General features: G+C 66.9%; 1 protein-coding gene and 1 long non-coding RNA gene across 2 annotated transcripts; one reads left to right on the top strand and one right to left on the bottom strand.

Annotated features, from left to right (window-relative positions):
• Positions 1-1,807: 1,807 nt before the first annotated feature.
• AGXT (alanine--glyoxylate aminotransferase) lies at positions 1,808-12,439 on the bottom strand. Its single transcript, XM_057745964.1, has 11 exons — positions 12,188-12,439; positions 11,900-12,092; positions 11,087-11,151; positions 10,478-10,578; positions 7,947-8,017; positions 6,361-6,445; positions 5,026-5,121; positions 4,202-4,271; positions 2,756-2,851; positions 2,147-2,275; positions 1,808-1,915 (listed from the first exon to the last, which is right to left on the bottom strand). Exons 1-11 carry the CDS (start codon positions 12,416-12,418, stop codon positions 1,808-1,810), a joined length of 1,245 nt encoding a protein of 414 aa, XP_057601947.1. The 5' UTR covers positions 12,419-12,439.
• Positions 12,440-12,734: 295 nt separating this feature from the next.
• Positions 12,735-15,664, top strand: LOC130858055 (uncharacterized). Its single transcript, XR_009054974.1, has 4 exons — positions 12,735-13,120; positions 13,792-13,970; positions 14,850-15,001; positions 15,553-15,664. It is a non-coding gene; the product is annotated as an uncharacterized LOC130858055 (long non-coding RNA).
• The last annotated feature ends 3,378 nt before the right edge of the window (positions 15,665-19,042 follow it).

Genomic DNA, 19,042 nt, shown 5'->3' with positions numbered 1-19,042 from the left:
AGGCATACATTGACTGTCTACACCGAAAACTGGAAACATGGCTGAGTGTAATTGTAAAAGACCTAAATTAAAGGTCCTGAATAGGAATCTGTAACATTTTAATGGTTTCCGTTGTCCTTAACTTGATGTATAGATTGAGTGCCATTCCCACAAAAGTTCCAATAAGCTATTCTGAGGAAACAGACAGAATGACTCTAAAATTTATATGGAAATTTACAAGATCTAGGTTAGGAAATACAATCTTAAAAAGGGAGAATTGGAGGATACGCACTACTTGATTTTTAGACTCACTACAAAGCTGGCATATTTAAGACAGTGTGGTGCAGACACCACGACAGATAAATTTCAACAACAGAAGGGAACAGAGAGACCTAACGTGGACCTGCACCTACGTCAGCGGGCAAAGGGCACGTCCACTAGATGGGAAGGAAAGTCTGTTTAACAAACATTGGAACGCGTGGGTATCAGTCTGGATAAAAATGAACCTGACCCCTTCTCGACGCCACACGCAAAATCAATCTGAGGTGGGTCGTAAACCTCCACACAGACTCTGACTCCGTGTAGTTTCCAGAAGAAGACGTAGGAAGAGCGCTTCAGGTCCCCAGGTGGGCAGAGGTTTCCTGGGGGGATGCAAACAGCACAGACCGTAAACAAAGCACAGGAACAAACAGGACTTCAGAGCCTCTGCCTCTCGGCTCCTGGGCTGCTGACGGCTACCCCGTGAGTGCCATCTCTCGCGGTGGCCGTGGGCACCGTGGGGCAGCGGGCCTCAGGTCTGCTCAGGGCCCCAGCCCGGTGCCCACACTGTGCCCAGCCCCCACCTGGGGGAGTGACAGGGGTGAGGCAAGGCCAGCCCCAACCCTACACAAAGGCACTGGGCTGCGCGGGGTGTGGGTGTCCAGCTCCACAAGAGGGAGACCCTGCCCGGCCTGCCTCCTGGTTCTTGGGACCAGCAAGGACCTGGACGTGTGGCTGTGGCTGTGACTGGTCTGGCCTGGCCCGACCCTTCCCAGGAAGGAGAGATGAGGGAGCCTGGCACAGGCAGAACCCCAGTGAGGGGCAGGAGCAGAGGGACAGGGGTCAGGGCGAGCCAGGCAGGGAGGGGGAGGAGCCTGGGGTCCAGGGGCTGCCCTCAGCTGCACAGTTGATGGCAGAGTGGCCCCAGGGCTGCGGCCTCCAGACTCTCAGCGCCTGCCGTGGCCTGCGTGCCTGTGGCGTGCCCTTGAGTCATCAGGGCTCAAGTCCTGGCTGCGTGCCCTTGGGCATCTTGGTCCCCTAAGTCCCGTGAGCCTGTGGGCTGTGGGGCCTCCGTGGAGGTGGTACATGAGGATGTGTTCTGCAGGTTCAACACCTGGGTCCAGCGCGTGCAGCGCGTCAGCCCCCAGGCCCGCTGGCTTGGCCACATAACGCGTCCTCCAGCCCTGGGGAGGCCCAGGCGAGGATCTGCCCGCGAGCTCCCCCCAGCAAAGGTGCAGGCAGGGAGCAGGGGCCTTCCCGCCAGACTCCTCCGCCGCCCATCCCCCACAGTGAGGACAGGTGACCAGCCGCTTCTTTATTGAACATTCACAGGAGGCCAGTGACCCGCGGGGACAGCCGCTCAGTGGGGAGGCGCTGAGGGGCCGCGTGACCAGCATCTGGGAAGCTCCCCTCGGAGGGGTAGGGCCCTCAGCCGCCCGGTCCCGCCCCGCCCCCCTCACTGGGCTTCGTCAGCAGCTGCCCCGTCCCGGGGCCCATCACCCCTGCAGAGTCTGTCTGCCCCCAGGCCCCAACCCGCCACCCCCGAGGCGGCTGTGAGGCAGGCAGCCGGTCACAGCTTGTTCCGGGGGCAGCGCTGCAGGGCCTCCTGCAGGGCCCTGGTCACTCGGTCCACATTCTCCCGGGTGGCGTTGCAGCCCAGCAGGCCGATCCGCAGCACCTGGGGCAGGGGCGGGGCGCAGGCGTCAGCCTGAGGCCGGGGCGGAGCCGGCTGGGGTGCCCCAGTGTGGGGCGGGGACAGGAGGGTACCCCTGGCCGAGGTCACTCCGTGTACCGTCCCCCGGGTTCCTGGAAAGCTGTTCCCTTCCTGCTGCCCTGCTGGCCTGGGCCCTCAGGCGACCACTGACCTCAGCCTGGACCCGGAGCGCTCAGAGCGGCAGGGCCCCCTCACCTTCCCCACCGAGGGCCCGAGGCCGCCCGTGATCTCGATGTTGAAGTGGTCCATGACGTAGCGGACCAGGTCTCTCCAGTCGTAGCCCGCGGGTGCGACCACGCTGGTAATGGTGGGCAGTCGGGTTGCCTGCGGGACAGGCCGGGCTCAGTCACCTCGCGGCAGATCGCGGCCAGACCCACCTGCCCGGGCCCGGCCGGCCCTGGCCTCTCTCCAGAGGGGCAGGCAGGGAGGGGGCCCCGAGGAGCGCGGTCACCACCCGCCCGGCAGCCACGCCCACTGGCTGGTGCTCAGGGCGGGGCTTCCAGCCTCCAGGGACCCCCTCCCTGTGTCTGGCCAGGGCTCTGGAGGCCGAAGGGCATCTCCCAGCTCAGAGATCGCCCACAACTACTCTGGGCGAGGAGGCTTCGAGGGAGAGAGGGGGCATCCGATTCAGTGTCCTAAGATCCGGGGGCCAGGAAGCCGTGACCGTGACAGCGACGGCCCCCCACCCCAGGACCGTCCCTGAGCCCGCCAGGACCCCATATCCATAAGGGGGGCTGCGCAGGAGCTCCCCCTCCATCCCGCCGCCAGCCGGTGCCCCCGGCCCCTGCCCCCTGCCCTCCTCACCGGATCCTTCACGAAGAGCTGCAGGCCCAGCCCCTGCAGGCGCCGGTGCAGGTACTCGGAGGCCTCTCGGTGCTGCCGCCAGCTCTTCTCCAGGCCCTGGGTGGGGAGAGGGCAGCCGTGTGGGCGGGGCGGGCCGGGGGCCCCCTCAGAGACAGAGAGGGAGAAGCTGGCTGGCACCCGCCGCGGGGGCAGCTTCGGGCAGGAGAGGGGCTCCTCTCCCGGCCTGGAGTCCGAGCCCCCCGGGAGCCCCCTGGAGCCCCCAGGTTCAGGGCCCTGACTCTGCCCCAGGGTCCCGGCCTGGGCTAACGTGGGGAGGTGGAAATGGTCTGGGTGTGGGAGGGCAGACGTGCGGGGCCCAGCCAGTTGTGGCATCCTCGAGGCCCCTGGCCGTGGTGAGGGGGAGGGTAGCTGGCCAGAGGTGGGGAGCCGGTCGGGGAGGAGAAAGGCTTCTGGGCCACACGCTTCCTCCTGCCCTCCCAGCCTCCGACCCCACAGTCGCTATTTCACGGGGGTCCAGCCTCTCCTGCCTGCGCAGCTCACAGCCTTGGCCCGGCCCCTCTCTCCTCTGCAAGGCCACACGCTTCCTCCTCTCCCAGCCTCTCTCTTAGCCACACGTGCCAGCTGGCTACTGGTGACCGCCCGGGCCACGAGACACCTGGCATCTAGTCCAGCCCTGGGCAGGGGCGGTGTGAGTGGATGCAGAGGGCAAACGTGGCCAGCGCAGCACTGCAGCCTCGCTGGAGGCCGGCCTTGGACCATGTCTCTCCCTGGCCTCTGGGCTGGCGGCTGGCAGGGTGGATGGGGGCCGTCCTGGGGCTGTATTTCCTGGCCTGGGCCTCACTTGGCCTCTTGCGTCCTGCGAGCGTGGACCGTGTACTGGGCAAAGACACCGCCCTGGCCGCAGTCACACCCATCTGTCCCCGCATGGCTCCCGTCCCCACCCCTGGGAGCAGGTGGTGCCTGAGGGCACAGCCAAGCCTGCCCTCTAGCCCCACTTCCCAGCCCCCTGCCCTCTCTTCCTCCCACCTGGCCTCTCTGCTCAGAGCCCTTCTGCTCAGCTGGGCCCTGGCTGAGCGCTTCCCTAAGAACCACGGGGTAGCAAGGTGGTCCACACCTGCCCCATCACGGCATCTGCCCCTAGGGCTCTGTCCTCTGGGGCCCCCACCCTTGGCCCGCAGCCAGCTCTTCCACCCCCTCCCTGACACCCTGCCCAGCGCCCAACGCCCTCCCTGCTCAGGGCTCGTCTCCAGCAAGGCCCCCGTCACCTCTTCCTTCCCTGCAGGCCCCTCACAAACCCACCAGCAGTTCTCCGCGTCTTCGCGCGCCTCTCACCCCCTGCCCCCCGTCCGTTTGAGGGGATCTCGGGGAGGGGGCCTCCCAGAGGCTTGCCAGCCTCCGCACCTGCCGGGTCCCAGCTGCATGGTACTCGGCTGCCCCTCCCCTCACCTGCTCTGCGAGGAGGGCCAGGCTCTCTCTCAGGCTGTACAAGCCGATGACGGGGGGTGTGTGGTGGTATCTGGAAGACAGGAGGTGGCGGTCCCCGTCCCTGGGCAGCGGCCGGGGCAGCGGCTCGGTCTCTCCCAGCCCCGCGCGGCTCAGGCTCTCTGACGGCCAGCTGGCTCCGTCCCAGGGGAGGGAGGTCCCGTTTGGAAGCTAGGACTCAGAGCCTGAAGGCGGCCAGGTCTGGGGAGAGCCTGACTCAGAGCAGGGCCACGGGCGGGGAGGCCGGCTGGACGGGAGACCCGGTGCTGTCTCCCACCCGCAGCCCCCGTGCCCCGCTGTGCCCGCTGGGTAGGGCACAGTTCCTGGTATCCCTGTACCCGTGTGTCACATACGGGGTCACGGGTTACGGCCAAAGCCACCTCACAGAGAGTCCCTGGTCGCCCCCGCCCTTTGAGAGATGGGTAAAGGGAGGCCCAGGATTGGGAAGATGTGTCAGGCCAGGTCCAGAGTGCCTGCAGCCGAGCTGGGAGGAAAGGGCCCCACAGAAAGGGAGGTGGGGCCCACAGCTGGGGGAGCTGGGAAGAACGGGGGACGCGGTGGGGGCGTCGAAGGCCCGGCGCTGGTGACTCCTAGGGCTGCAGCTGGCGTGGCGGGCATGAGGGTGGGGGCGCCCCGCCATTTGCCATGGCCCACCCTCCCCTGTCCCTCCCTGTCCCCTCCCCGCCCCCCTCCTCCCCCTGCCCACCCCCCGTCCCCTTCCCTGTCTATCCCTGTCTCCTGCCCCTGCCCCCACTCCCCTCCATGCCCAGCCCCGGCCTCTCCCTCACATCCTGGGCTTGTCCTCACAGCCCCAGAAGCTGGCCAGCCACTTGATGTCCAGGTAGAAGGAGAAGGGCTTGGTCTTCCGCGTGTAGATCTTCTCTCTGGGGAGGAGAACCGGCCTGAGCGCCCCCTGTTTCGCAGGAGTGAGCCGGAGGGGGGGGGCCCCCAGGAGCCCCGTGTCTGTGTTCAGGCCCCTGGGGCCCAGCCAGCGCCTCTGCCTCAGAGCGTGAGCCTGTCACGGGGGCCCCGGGCTGTCCGCCCACCCCAGTCCCCTCCTACGGAGCCACGCCGCGTTCCTCAGGTCAGAGAAAGGGGAACAAAAGGGTCTGCCGCACGGTGAGTTCAAACCCAGAAGGATGACAGAGGGGAGACTGAGGCTGGGGGCCTAGGGGTGAGACCTCGCCTCTCCTGGAGGCGACTTCAGACTTGGGGAAAGAACTGTGAAGCTGGGGTCTACTGGAGGGGCCTCTGGGGCAGCCTGGGAAGAGCCTGCTTCCCCGAGCCGGTGACCCCAGGCTGCCCTGGCGGGTCTCTCCTCCCAACCTGCCTGTCCTGCTCTCGCCTTTCCTTCCCCTTGGTCTCCCGGACCCCTGCACCCAGGGCTCTCAGGGCTGGGCTCCTCTGCTCTCAGGTCGCAGGGGTTGCCAGCCGATTTTGAAACGTTTAATAGAGGCGTTCTCCAACGACTCCGGATGGATGTGAACAGACCGGGGCCTCAGCCTGAGCTCCGGACTCAGACCCAGCCGCCTCCTTGACCTTCCTCCAGGCCTCTCAGACTGTCCACACCCACACAGAATCCTGGATCTCACCTTGAGTCCTCTCTGTTCTGCACCAGGGTGCAGCGAATGGTCATGGCCGGTCCCCCATTCCCTCCCCCAACCCCCCAGGCCTGGTTCGGGATCTGGACACGGGGGACGTGGGGCACGTTGGGCTGCCGTGAGCCAAGGTGGCCAGTGCCCGGCCCAGGGAGCAGCTGCTGCATCAGCTCCTAGAGGCTGACCTGGGGAGGGGTCAGCAGGGGGCTGGCACCGCCCCCCGTCCTTGGCTTGAGGCCAGGGACCTGCTGGAATGCGGGGCCCTGCGGCCCACACGCGAGGCCCGGCTCCAGAGCAACCCGGCCGGGCCGCTCGGCCACAGCGTGCCGAGACACCCCGCCACCCGGGAAGCCAGAGTGGGCTCACCTGTCCAGGGTGGGCACCTGTCTAGGCGAAGGGGGGAGCATTGCAGAGGCCCCCTGAGCGTGGCCCGAGGAGCCCCCCTCCTCCTGCTCTGACCCCCCTCCTCGGGGCCGTCTGGCCTGGCCGCCCTTCCCGCGCTGGGCGGGGGCGGGGCGCACTCACTTGGCCTTGTCGCTGAAGGAGATGAGGGAGATGCCTGCGGGGGCGTTCAGGACCTTCTGGGAGCCCGAGTACAGGACGTCGATGCCTGCGGAGGGGCGGGGCGCGTGCTCAGGGGCAGAGCCCCACATGGGGGCGGGGTCCCGGGGCGCTGCGCAGCCCAGGCCCTGCGAGTCCCACAGACGCTGGGGGGACCGGGCACCCACCGTGCGGCTGCTGTCGGAACGGGGTGGGGATGGTGTCGTAGGACCAGACCCTGAACCTGTGGGGTCCAGCGCTATTCCAGGTGGGCACCTGTCGGGGTCTGCTTGGTGGGGAGAACCCACGGGTCCGGGGTCCGCGCGCCGGGAGAGAGTGGGCGGGCGGCAGAGGGTGGGGGAGGAAGTGGGTTTTTCTTTCACATCTTGAAGTGCCCGTCCACGGGGCTTCCACACAAATGCGAGGATTTTTAAAATCAGGGGTGGTGGTCAAGCACCAAGGCTGGGAGGACAAGGGACCCGGGTTCGAATCCAAACCCTGCACCTGCCTCCGACTCGCTGAGGGTGGGGACCGGAGGGAACTGCGTGCCCAGGGCTGTGGACAGGCGGACCCAAAGCGCTCTTGACAGTTCGCTCCCAAAGCCTAAACCGCGCAGACCCGCAGGTCCCCCGATAGGCAAGGGACGAACCGGGTGTGTTCACGCGAGGGATAAAACTCAGGGGCAGCAACACGAGGGACCCTTACGGGCACCGGGCGGACGTCTGCCGACCCGCGGGGGCCCGTGGTGGCCGGGCGGGGGCCGTGAAGCTGGAGGTCTCGGCCCCGCCCTGGTGCCCCGTGGCCTGGGCCTCAGGCTGGCGCCTCCTCCGCAGCGTCTCCCTCCATGGTGGGGGCAGCCAGCCCGGAAGCCCGGGGGGGCACCCTGGGGACAGCCACGCCACCCTGCTCCCGCCCCCTGGGGCCCCGCCCCATGCCTGTCCTTTCAGAGCCGTGGTTTGGGGTCAGCCCGGGACACACCCCCTTCAGCACTGGACCCCCCAGAGCAGAGGGCTCTGTAGAGAGAGAAGCGGGCCAGGCCGAGAGGGGCGGCCGTGGACCCGGCACCACCCAGGTGGATTCGAGCTCTCCTCCCCGAGGAGGTGCTGGGCACAGAAGGCTTCCCTGGGCTGGCCTGCGGGTGACAATGACAATGGTGCTGCCTGCGTGTGACTGGTGGGGGGTGGAAGGGTGGGGCAGACGGGAAACTGAGGCCCAGCTGGACCGGAGGCACCCCGCTCGCTGCCCCTGACTGGCAGCGGCCCTGGCACTGCCCCAACCCCTCCTCCAGGGCTCCGAGCGCCTCTCCAAATCCTGCCCGGTGGGTCCTTCCGTCCCGCCAACCCCATCCCCCAGTCCAGGCCGGACAGCCCTGCGGAAGCGTGGGGTGTGGACAGCTCATGGAGACTGTCCTGCCCTGTGAGGAGCGGGTGCCTCCCCCGGGCCTCGTGGAGACCAGACCCCAGTCCGGCGTGTGGCTGCTGGACCTGCAGGCCCTGGCACAGGACACCTCCCGGCCAGGCCTTCCGACCCTCAGGGCCCGCCGGCTGGCTGCGGGGGGGGCACGCCCTTACCCTGCTGGTCCATGTAGATGGGGACCCCGCCCAGGGAGGCCACCGAGTCCACCAGGAGCAGGCACTGGTACCTGGGGGGAGGGGCAGCAGAGAGCAGGAGGGGGCTTCAGACTCTGCCCCTGGGTGGGGTTTCCGGAGGGGCCTTAGGAGCCTTTACAAGGGCCACAGGGAAGCGGGGGAGCTTCCCGCCTCCCACGTGGTGCCTCCTCCTGGACCCCCAGATCCCCGGGACCAGCTCTGTGTCTGAACCAGGGTGAGCCCCTGGCAGAGCGCGCGTAACCACGGGGGCCTCAGGAGAGACGGGCCCCGGCTGGCTGGACCCAGGACCCCTGCACAGGTACTTGTGGGGGCCGGCTGGGTGCTCTGGGCGCTCAGGCCTGAGGGCCGTGTGGGGTCCCGGGACCAGCAGAGTTTCTCTCCTTTCAGCCTGTGGTCGACGGTGCAGAGCAGGACTGCCGGCCCTGGGAGGGAATGACCCCACCCGAGGCCCTGGGCACCCCGTGCAGTGGTCGGGGAGCCTGGGGGAGGCAGTGGAGGGCGGGGGACAGCGTCGGGGCCCTGGGATCTCGAGGCAAGATGGGGCAGGCCCGTGCGGGCCCCGGGACCAAGGCTGCTGGCCAGCACGAGCCCTTGCCGGCCGCAGGGCCGGGAGGGCAGTGGACCTGCGGGGCCCCTGCCCCTGCTCTCAGGCGGGAGCGCCCACCCAGCCTCGGCCCAGGGCCAGGAGGACCCCGCCGGCCTGCACCCCATATCACAGGACAGAGGCTGCGGTGCGGCAGGCGGGGGGGCAGCTGGGCCTCGCCTCTTACCTCCACACCCCTACCCTGTCCTCAGACTGGCTCGGAGCTGTGCTTGGCTCTGCCCCCAGCACTGCCATCCTGGGACAGGCTCACCTGAGGGACAGGCTCACCCGTGGGGACAGGCTCACCTGAGGGACAGGCTCACCTGAGGGACAGGCTCACCCGTGGGGACAGGCTCACCTGAGGGACAGGCTCACCTGAGGGACAGGCTCCCCTGAGGGACAGGCTCACCTGAGGGACAGGCTCACCTGAGGGACAGGCTGGCCTGAGGGACAGGCTCACCCGTGGGGACAGGCTCACCTGAGGGACAGGCTCACCTGAGGGACAGGCTCACCCGTGGGGACAGGCTCACCTGAGGGACAGGCTCACCTGAGGGACAGGCTGGCCTGAGGGACAGGCTCACCCGTGGGGACAGGCTCACCTGAGGGACAGGCTCACCTGTGGGGATAGGCTGGCCTGAGGGACAGGCTCACCTGAGGGACAGGCTCACCTGAGGGACAGGCTCACCCGTGGGGACAGGCTCACCTGAGGGACAGGCTCACCCGTGGGGACAGGCTCACCTGAGGGACAGGCTGGCCTGAGGGACAGGCTCACCTGAGGGACAGGCTCACCTGTGGGGACAGGCTCACCTGAGGGGACAGGCTCACCTGAGGGACAGGCTCACCTGAGGGACAGGCTCACCTGTGGGGATAGGCTGGCCTGAGGGACAGGCTCACCTGAGGGACAGGCTCACCTGAGGGACAGGCTCACCTGTGGGGACAGGCTCACCTGAGGGGACAGGCTCACCTGAGGGACAGGCTCACCTGAGGGAGAGGCTCACCTGAGGGACAGGCTCACCTGAGGGACAGGCTCACCTGTGGGGACAGGCTCACCTGAGGGGACAGGCTCACCTGTGGGGACAGGCTCACCTGAGGGAGAGGCTCACCTGAGGGACAGGCTCACCTGAGGGAGAGGCTCACCTGAGGGACAGGCTCACCTGAGGGACAGGCTCACCTGTGGGGACAGGCTGGCCTGAGGGACAGGCTCCCCTGAGGGACAGGCTCACCTGTGGGGACAGGCTCACCTGAGGGACAGGCTGGCCTGAGGGACAGGCTCACCTGTGGGGACAGGCTGGCCTGAGGGACAGGTTCCCCTGAGGGACAGGCTCACTTGAGGGACAGGCTCACCTGTGGGGACAGGCTGGCCTGAGGGACAAGCTCACCTGAGGGACAGGCTCACCTGAGGGACAAGCTCACCTGAGGGACATGCTGGCCTGAGGGACAGGCTCACCTGAGGGACAGGCTGGCCTGAGGGACAGGCTCACCTGTGGGGATAGGCTGGCCTGAGGGACAGGCTCACCTGAGGGACAGGCTCACCTGAGGGACAGGCTCACCTGAGGGACAAGCTCACCTGAGGGACATGCTGGCCTGAGGGACAGGCTCACCTGAGGGACAGGCTCACCTGAGGGACAAGCTCACCTGAGGGACATGCTGGCCTGAGGGACAGGCTCACCTGAGGGACAGGCTGGCCTGAGGGACAGGCTCACCTGTGGGGATAGGCTGGCCTGAGGGACAGGCTCACCCGTGGGGACAGGCTCACCTGAGGGACAGGCTCCCCTGAGGGACAGGCTCACCTGAGGGACAGGCTCCCCTGAGGGACATGCTGGCCTGAGGGACAGGCTCACCTGAGGGACAGGCTGGCCTGAGGGACAGGTTCCCCTGAGGGACAGGCTGGCCTGAGGGACAGGCTCACCTGTGGCAGAGCTCCCCATAGCCGTCCAGGGGCTGCAGCACGCCGCTGGATGACTCCCCCTGGGTCAGGAACAGCAGCACCGGCTTGTGCTGGGCCAGGGCCTGAGGGGACAGAGGTGACAGCCGTGCCCCCCAAACACAGCCTCCCCGTGGACGGGGCAGGTCTGGGCGGCAGGAGCCGGACGACTCTCCAGCCCCTCCGGCCGCTGCCCCTGCTGGGGGCGGGGCACCTCAGGGCCGAGGGCAGGGCTTCTCCTAGGACGCTCTCCCGGAGGCTGAGCAAGGGCGGCCCCAGCCCCGCTGCCCCGCCACGTGAGGCCAGCCGCGTCCCCAGGGTCCGGGCCGCATGGCGCGGACCTCGCCCGACGAGGAGGGGCTGGCCGCCCGCGTGTCAGGGCACGGCCTGCTCCCGGCTCTCGCCTCCGGTCCCTCGGCCCCTGCCCAAGGCCTGGGCTCCGGACTCCGCTTCCCTGGGGGGCAGAGCCCGCCCTGTCAGGCCTCGCAGCTGCTCCCAGGTGTGAGACGGCTCCTCCCGGGGCCAGTCAGCCGGTGCCGGCCCGCCGCCCGCCCGCCCGCGGCCCCCCGCCCCGGCCCGCGCGCCGCCCTGTACCTCCTCCACCTCCCGCAGCGTGAAGTGGCCTCCAGGGTCCTTGATCATGGCGCGCACGCGGGCTCCTGGGGGCAGAGTGAGTGGCGAGTGCCCCACACCCTGCGAGGGCGGCCCACGCCAGCCCCCAGCCGACCTCGGCTGCCCTCGACCGCCGGGGTGTGGGCAGGAGCGGCCCCGGTGGGCCGTCGGGACCCCCTCGGGCTGCCGGGTTGTCCGTTAACCTGGGCTGAGTGCGGCCGCGTGTGGAGCGGACCAGGCAGGCGCTTCACGGTGCTTGCAAACCCGTGATCAATCATTAAACCCAGTGCACGCTTGCCTTTTGTCTCTCTCTCTTCAGAAAATTTTACTCTGGAAATGGAAACCCTGTCCATCCCTCCATATTTTGCAGCTCCAGAAACAGAGCTATGTCTGAGATTTTGAAGAGGGGTGGCAGCTTCGGAAACCAGTTCTGTGACAGAGCAGAGGTGGCCCCTGGGGACCTCGGGGAGCTGTGAGGATCCTCTGCGTTTGTGCGGAGACCAGAGGAGCCCCTGTGGTGCCGTCTCCCCTGCCGCGCTCGTGGGGTTCGGAAACAGCGGTCCCCGCACTCCGGGAGGCCAGGGCGTGGGGGCCCCTCAGCTTCCTGACGCCCCCTGGGAGGAGGCGGCAGGCTGGTGGGGGGGAGCGGTGGATGCAGGAAGGGCCACCGAAGAGGGGGGGCACGTGCTCGCCTGGGGAGGGCCCGAGGTTGGTACCTGGAGACGAGGGCTCCCGGGCTTCGTGCTGGAGGAGGGAGGCCTTTGGGGAAGGATGCAGCGAGGGGCCGTGTCTTACCGATGCGCTCCCCGATGTCCTGGGCCCGCTGGCCCCAGATGCCGTTGACCCCGACCAGGAAGGGGTCGCCCGGCTCCAGGAGGTTGAAGAGGGCGGCCTCCAGCGCGCAGTGCCCCGAGCCGCTGATGGCCAGCGTGAGGGGGTTCCTGGTCTGGAACACATACTGGATGCCCTGCTTGACCTCGTCCATGATCTGGAGGGGGTGGGCACGCAGGTCACAGCCTCCCCCGCACCCTCCCCCAGGGAGGAGGCCCCTCGGGGCCGTGACCCCATGTCTCAGTGGCCTACCTGGAACATCTCCTCGTGCATGTGTCCTATCGTCTGCAGTCCCCCGGCCGCCATGACGCGGGGGCTCAGGTTAGAGGGGCCGGGGCCCAGCAGGAGCCGGCTGGGGAGGGACAGGGGCTTGCTCAGGGCCTCTGGGGGGGGCACCAGGAGCGGGTGGGAGGCCATGGTCCTCACCCAACCGGCCGCCGTGTGCCCTAGGGCCGCACCGGCCGCAGTCCACGCCCGGAGCATTTCCCAGCAGGCCCCGCCCTGGATGACGGGCGCAGACGTGCACGGGGTGTCCAGGAGGCGAGCCTGGTCGATGGGATTCCGCTCCACCCACTGCGTTTGGCTGTCTGTCCTTGTCAGTGCCTGTCCTGCGCGTGAAGGCCTGGCAGCGGGGGTGTTGAACCCTCGGTGGGGGAGGAGGAGCCGACAGAGTCCAGTCAGTGAGAAACAGAGCTTGGCGAGCCGTCCTCTGTCCTCTGCCCCCTCCTCCCCGCCTCCCAGCTCCTCCGCGATGCATGTCCAGCCCGTGCATCTGGCTGTGCTCAGGGGGCCCCAGCGTTCTCCTTAGAGGACCACGGATCCAACACTTCAGACTCGGCAGGCCTACTGGCTGTGCTAAAACTACTCAACCCTGCTGCTGTGGTGAGAAGACGGCTGCAAGGGCGCGGCTGCGTGCCAATAAAGCTTTATTTGCCAAAGACGCGGAGGGCCAGATGTGGCCCTGGGCCGCAGTTTGCTGACTCTGGCTTAGCTCCTGGAAATACCCACTTTAGAAAACATACTCCACGTGCATAAACGCACGTGTGCACACACGGAGGACATGTTCCTTCCTGATCCTTTTGGAACAAGTATTTCCCTCTGCACCCGAGGGCCCTGATGCTTGGTCTCCACAGACGTCGGCAAGGGGTGCTCGCTGGGGAGCCTCCTCAGCCTCTGGGTCAGCAGGTAGGTAGAAAAACGCAACCAAGACTCCCTGCAGGAGGAGCCAGGCCCAGCCGAGGCGGCCTGCCCAGCAAAGACGCTGGCCTCCTGGGCTGTCCGCGGAGCCCTGCGCTGCGCGTGAGCAGGCCAGGGAGGCGCTGGACCGGCTGCTCTGAGTAGCCCCTGCTTCTTACAGGCCTCAAGGGGCCGGGTTGGAGTTTGCTGGGACTTCCTGTTTTGTGTTCCGGGATCTGACCCCTGGGCCGCAGTAACCAGGGAAGCATCCGGGCTTCTCCGCTCAGCAGAGGCCCTGCATTCAGCACTGGTCGCTGGGCTGGGTTTGTCTGGTATCCTGGGGTGGCAGGGCCTCCAGGAGGTTTAGCCAGGCTGGACGGCATGGCCTGAGCACCTGGGGAAGCTGACAGCCCTGTTGGGGTGGTGGTCTCTGTCCATCCGATGGAGGAATAGGCAGAGGGGACAGGCCCCCAGGAGCGGGCAGACAGCAGCCCAGGGCAGCCCCGGCGAAGGGGGCCCAAACGTGGTCCCTGCTGGCCCAGGGCGGCTGTGCCACGCCTCTGCTTCGCCTGGCCCTGGCCCACACAGGGAGGCCCAGCAGGCGCTCCCGCCCTCGCTCCTTCCCTACCCCTGCCTCGCTCTCCAGACGCTCTCCTTACCAAGCCCTCCCTCTGGGCCAGGACCCAGTCTGGCTGCTCCAACTGAGGTCAGCAAGAGGAGAAACAGAAACCCCTACTGGCGGCCAGAGGGAGGGGCCCAGGACCTCGGGTCTTCGACAGCCTCCTGGGAGCTCCGAGGAGGGACTTAAAGGGCCTGAGAATCTGGAGGAGGACGCAACCCTAGGGGCTGCCAGGGAAAGGTAAGGGTGGGGACCTTCAGAGCTGGGCCTCGGAGAAGGGAGAGGTGGGCCCACTGCAGGGTGGGTGGGGTGGTGAAGGCCTGCCAGGCAGAAGGAACTGTAGGGACCCGGGCACAGAGGTGGAGGCCTGGGTGAGGAGGGCCCAAGCAGACCCTGGTGGAGCTGGCAGCCTCAGGTCCAGCCCCACCATGGTGTCCGGGGCCTGGTGCTGGCCTGGGAGTGCCCGTGCAGCACTGGTCCTCCAGAGTCGCAGGGGGTGTCCGCCCTGCCAGCCCCGTGCTGACTGCCACAGCAAAGGAGCCTTCTTCAGCTGAAGGGACCCCAGTCCCACCTGGGGGGTCCCCTGCTTCTGGGAGCACAGCCCCCCTTGGCTCAGCTCCTGCCCTGGCCTGCAGCCCCACGGGCCCTAGGCGTCTTCTCTCAGTGACGGAGCCCCATCCCGCTCAGCCCACCCTCTGCCCACCAGGGACCTGCGCCACCTGGACCAGCTTATCAGGGCCGCCCCACCCCCCAGCCCCAGCGCACTACCGCCTTCCCTGAGGCATCTGTGCCTTTGCAGGAGCCATTCCCTCTGCTTGGAATGCCTGTCCCTTTCTGTGCTCAGCCCCTCTGGCTTTTCCCTCAGCGCTGTGGCCAAGCCTCCTGTCCGGGAGTCATCCTGTCTGTAGTTCCTCAGACGCCTTTCCGCCACGCCACAGGCCGCGTGGGTCTGTCCGTGTACGGCCTCGGGCAGGACCCCACTCTGTGCAGAACTGCGGGGGCCGAGCGCGGCACGTGGAGGCAGGAGAAGCCTGGGCCTGGGGTTGCCAACCCGTCCTGGCCAGCGGGCAGCTGGGTGCAGCCCAGGGGAGCCAGCCAGGTGTGTGTGCTTTGCTCCAGAACAGGAAGCAGCCTGTGTCAACGTAACCCGAGGCGGGTGTTGAAATCCAAAGAGGCGTCTCCTCAGTCTGAGGACACATCGGGGGCCGTCAGCCGTTGACGGCAGCGAACAGCGCGGCAGATAACCGACCTCTGTCTCCCGAGCCCTGGAGGTAAGGGCCCCCTGGCCAGGCGGGCCAGGCAGTTCCGGCCTTGACCCCAAGGTCAGCATAGCGTCTCCCGGGAGCTGTGTCTTGTGGCTCTGTGAGGACCAGCCGGCTCGCCCCAGGCCACCTTGCGGGGCCCTGGGCCAGCAGCCACGGGAGTCTGAGGGCGCGAGGTCCAGATCGGGTGTCTGCCCTGACCACCCCCACCCCCCGCCGCCACAGGTGGGCCTCCCGGGTCCAGCTCCCCGTAGACCCAGGGGTGTCTCACTCCTCCAGCCAGTGGTGGAGCCCGCGGGCTGCTGCCTGTCCCACCAGGCTGCACATTGAGTCTGCTTTACAAATCTCACTTTTGGTTTGCCACAGTTGATGTGAAAAGCACAAACGATCGCTTCTGCCTGTGGGTCTGCAACCTGCCGTGCACCACAGAGGTGCTGTGAAGGCAGGCGGCTGCCATCTGCCCCCGTGGCGCTCTGGGCAGACAAGTGCATGCAGGGACGGGCTTCTCGTTCTCTCTACCAGCTGGGAGTCTCCACGGATGCTCTGTTTCAAACCTACAGCTAAAGCCAGGCCTGTCCTGACATCCCGGGCCAGAGGAGGCCATCGGATGCCTGCCGCTCACGTTTTCACAGACAGCGCACCCGGTACCAGACGGGGAGACATTGGCCTGAAACCCACAGCCTCAGCCAGAGTGGCAGGACCCCCAGGGCTGCCTGGTGTGACATGCAGCTCTGCCTCCGGGTGCCCAGGCCCACGGCGCCCAGCGAGGCCACCCCCTGAGGGCAGAGGTGGAGCCCTGCTGGGAGAAGGTCACTGGGAGCCTGGGCAGCCCCTGCTGAGACAGCGTGTCCTCGGGTATTTGTTTAGTTGTGCCCTGGCGGGTGCCACGAGGGCCGGGCTCTGGACACCATCCATAAACTGCCCACCCCACCCACCCCTGGTCCAGCTTGATGCTGCTTCCTTGTGGTCAGTGTGCCTGGGCAGGGACACCTGGCTTCCGTGTGGAAGGCTGCACCCGCGGCGAAGGGCAGGAGCCCAGCGGAGGGCACAGCCCGGCTCTCCTCGGAGGAGAGGACCGCGCTGCCCCGGGCATGGCTCAGATGCTTCACCTCAGCGACGACAGGGGCGGCCGGGTCTCGCCTGTCGCCCCTGTTCTTGTGGCTTCGAGCGGGCAGCAGGCAGACCAGCGCCTGGCTGTGTGGTGACAAGTGACACATCAATCACGATGACAAGCGCCCTCGCAGGAAAACCGCGCGTTCCTGGGGCTCCCGAGGTGCCTGCTCTGTGTGTCGTGATTCTCGGGGCCTCGTGGGGGCTCGGCCTCTTTCCCATCTGGGTCCCTGGGCGCTGTGTCATTCACAATGTGACAGTCGTGACAAGCCAGAGAGGCCGTGGGCTGTGCCTCCCCCACCCGGAGCCTCACGCCTGCGCCGAGAGGTGGGAGCGTTGGCCGGGCTGTGTCCGAAGCAGCCTCTGGCCCCCGCGGCCAGTGCCCTCAGGATCGGCCGGGTACCAACCGGCTGAGTCTGCCAAGAAATAAAGAGACACCTTGAGTAGCTTTCATAATTTCATGTTTGGGTTGTTTCCCACTGACATGTGGAGTTAAGACACGGCTGTGAACACAGCAGAACCTTGGTCTAGGATCTCCCACGGTGCCCCGCCCTCTCACGCCCCAAACCCCAGGAAGCGGCGACTGGTATGTCTCACCTGCAGACCTCAGCAGATGACACACGCTGGCCTCACAAAGGTCAAGCAAGTGCATCCAGGCCTTGCTGTCAGTCGGAGGATACATTTAGCATCCACTTGAACTTCAATTTAAATTCAACATGAGATGAGGATGTCACAACTCAGGAGACAAGATTTTCTGGAAGTGTTTGGTGAGACAGGCTGACTAGATGTGCACGCCTGGCATGTCCTCCCTCGGGTCACCACGGTGCTGGCAGGGACGGAACCCTCTGACTGCTTTCCTATTAACTGGAAGTTGCATTTCAGCTGTCAGGTGAAAGGTGAAATCTCGCCCTGCCCTTTGTGTTTGGGATCCCAGGGACTCATTACGTCGCCAGGGACTGCACGGCCTGTCCAGCGGGTCCTCGGAGGCCGTGAGTGCAGGTCCCCAGGAGCGAGGGGGCTGGCCCAGGGCCCACAGCCGGCCAGGCTGGACCAGGCGTCTCTCCTGGTCCCCCTCTCTCTCCCAGGCCGAGGAGGGGGACGCAGGGGGTCCCTCCGAGGATAGCTTCCCCGGGAGTCTGGGCAGGACCCTTGAACTCTGGAAGGCCTCAGAGGTCAGAATTTCTGGGATCTGGGGGAGTGACCTCCAGCACTTCATTGTCCACACCTGGCAGCGGGCCCACACCTGGCTGGCGGGAGTCCTCCTCCGTGTTGGGGGAAAGGCAGCAGGGGTGGTGTCCAGCACTGCCCTCCTGGAGTCCACTCTGGGTCCCCAGAAGAGAGAAGCCCCTGAGCCCCCCCTCGGGACTCTGGGAGCCCCATGCAGGGGCCGTGAGCAGACTCTGCGTGCCCGCAGAAGAAGGGCCTGGTCCCCTTCCTGGAGGTGGCAGGGTGGGGTGGGGCGTCTAGAGCGGCCTCCATCCTGCAGCCCGAGCAGTTGCTTGCCCTGCCTGGACCACGTATCGGGGAGGCACTGGCATCAAGGGCCACGGTGAGCAGGGAGACCAGGGCTGCCCAGCGCACAGGTGCCAAGTGCTGCAGGGCCTCTGGGCCTCAGCAGGCAGAATCTCAGGGATTTTTTGAGGCCCCCACAGACCTGAGAACTCCTCCCATGACATCACTCTCTTCTCTGAGGCCACCATGGAATCCAAGCCAGAAGGCAGGTTGTCCCTGAGGACTGCTCAGGGCAGGACCACACGCAGCTCTGCAGGGCTGGTCCCACCCCCGTGCGCCTTCCCTGCAGCCAGCATTCCCAATGCCGACAAGTTCTGCGTGTTGCCAGGGAAACAGGCCCCTTCCACGCAGATGTCAGTGCTTTCAGGTGTGGGTTGGGTGGTGCCCCCCCAAAATATATCTTCTAGTTCTGACCCCTGGCACCTGTGGATGTGACCTTATTGCAGATGTGACTCAGGTAAGACGAGGTCACGCTGGGGCACAGCAGGCCACCATCCAATGATGGGTGTCCTTACAAGGAGAGGGAGCCACGGACACAGACCCAGACCCACAGCGGAGGCCACGTGACGACAGAGGCAGAGGTGGGAGGGACGCGGCCACATGCCGAGGGATGCCAAGGGTGGCCGGCGCCCGGCAGACACTGGGGAGGCAGGAAGGACCCTCCTTGAGGCTTCCGAGGAGCGCGGCCCCGCCCACACCTGGACCTTGGACGTCTGGGCTCCAGGCCCGGCCGAGAGCACGCTGCAGTCTGTGGGGATTTGTTGCAGCAGCCCTGGGAGGCTCACACACCGGGGGACTCTGGATGCCGCAGGGCTTGCTGTCCACAGCTGTAAGGGTCGAGAGCTGGGGCGCCGCTCCCCGCCGTGCTCGCAGCCGGGCGCCCCAGCCTCCCGCCGCCCGTCGGTGCGGGCCCCGCACCCCAATCCCTCCCCACCCCTGGTCCCACCCCCCTCACCCCCCAGCACAGCCCCTCTGAGGGCTCATCAGCGTCGCTTTCACAAGCCCTCACTCTGCTCTCCAGTCTCGCACCGCGAGATTTTTGAAACTCTGATTCAGCAAACGCAAAAGTGGACGTTGTCCTCTGGCTACGCGGACACTCGGCTGATGACAGGGACGCCGCCCCCCGGCCGCTCAGCCAGGCTGGCAGAGACGGCGCCAAGTGCCGGCACCTCCCAGCGGGCAGCCAGCCCTGTCCACCTCCAAAACGCTCCCCAGCTCCGATGCAAGGAGGTTGGGAACTGGCCCACGCGCCCTGGACGCGTGTGCCCACGACCCTCCCGCGTCTGACCCTCACCGAGGGCTTCCTCAAGGTCCACGTCCCTAAACACAGTCACTTCTGGGGGCCGGGCGAACGCTGTCGGAGGCGTTGGGGACCCTGAGCGAACCCGCTTCTTCCTGCGGCCTGGCCTTCATGGCTCACCTAACTTC

Source organism: Hippopotamus amphibius, chromosome 8 (assembly GCF_030028045.1).
Source record: "Hippopotamus amphibius kiboko isolate mHipAmp2 chromosome 8, mHipAmp2.hap2, whole genome shotgun sequence".
Taxonomy (NCBI): Eukaryota; Metazoa; Chordata; class Mammalia; order Artiodactyla; family Hippopotamidae; genus Hippopotamus; species Hippopotamus amphibius.
The sequence above is the reverse complement of the archived record's forward strand: the minus strand, read 5'-3'. Positions and strand labels throughout refer to the sequence as shown.

Excerpts from the sequence above, each read along its gene's own strand:
- AGXT (XM_057745964.1), bottom strand. The coding sequence starts at position 12,418 with ATGCTCCGGGCGTGGACTGCGGCCGGTGCGGCCCTAGGGCACACGGCG. Across the intron at positions 5,122-6,360 it reads TCCTTCAGCGACAAGGCCAA|AGAGAAGATCTACACGCGGA; the intron begins GTGAGTGCGCCC and ends TCTCCTCCCCAG. Across the intron at positions 4,272-5,025 it reads TGTGAGGACAAGCCCAGGAT|ATACCACCACACACCCCCCG; the intron begins GTGAGGGAGAGG and ends CCTGTCTTCCAG.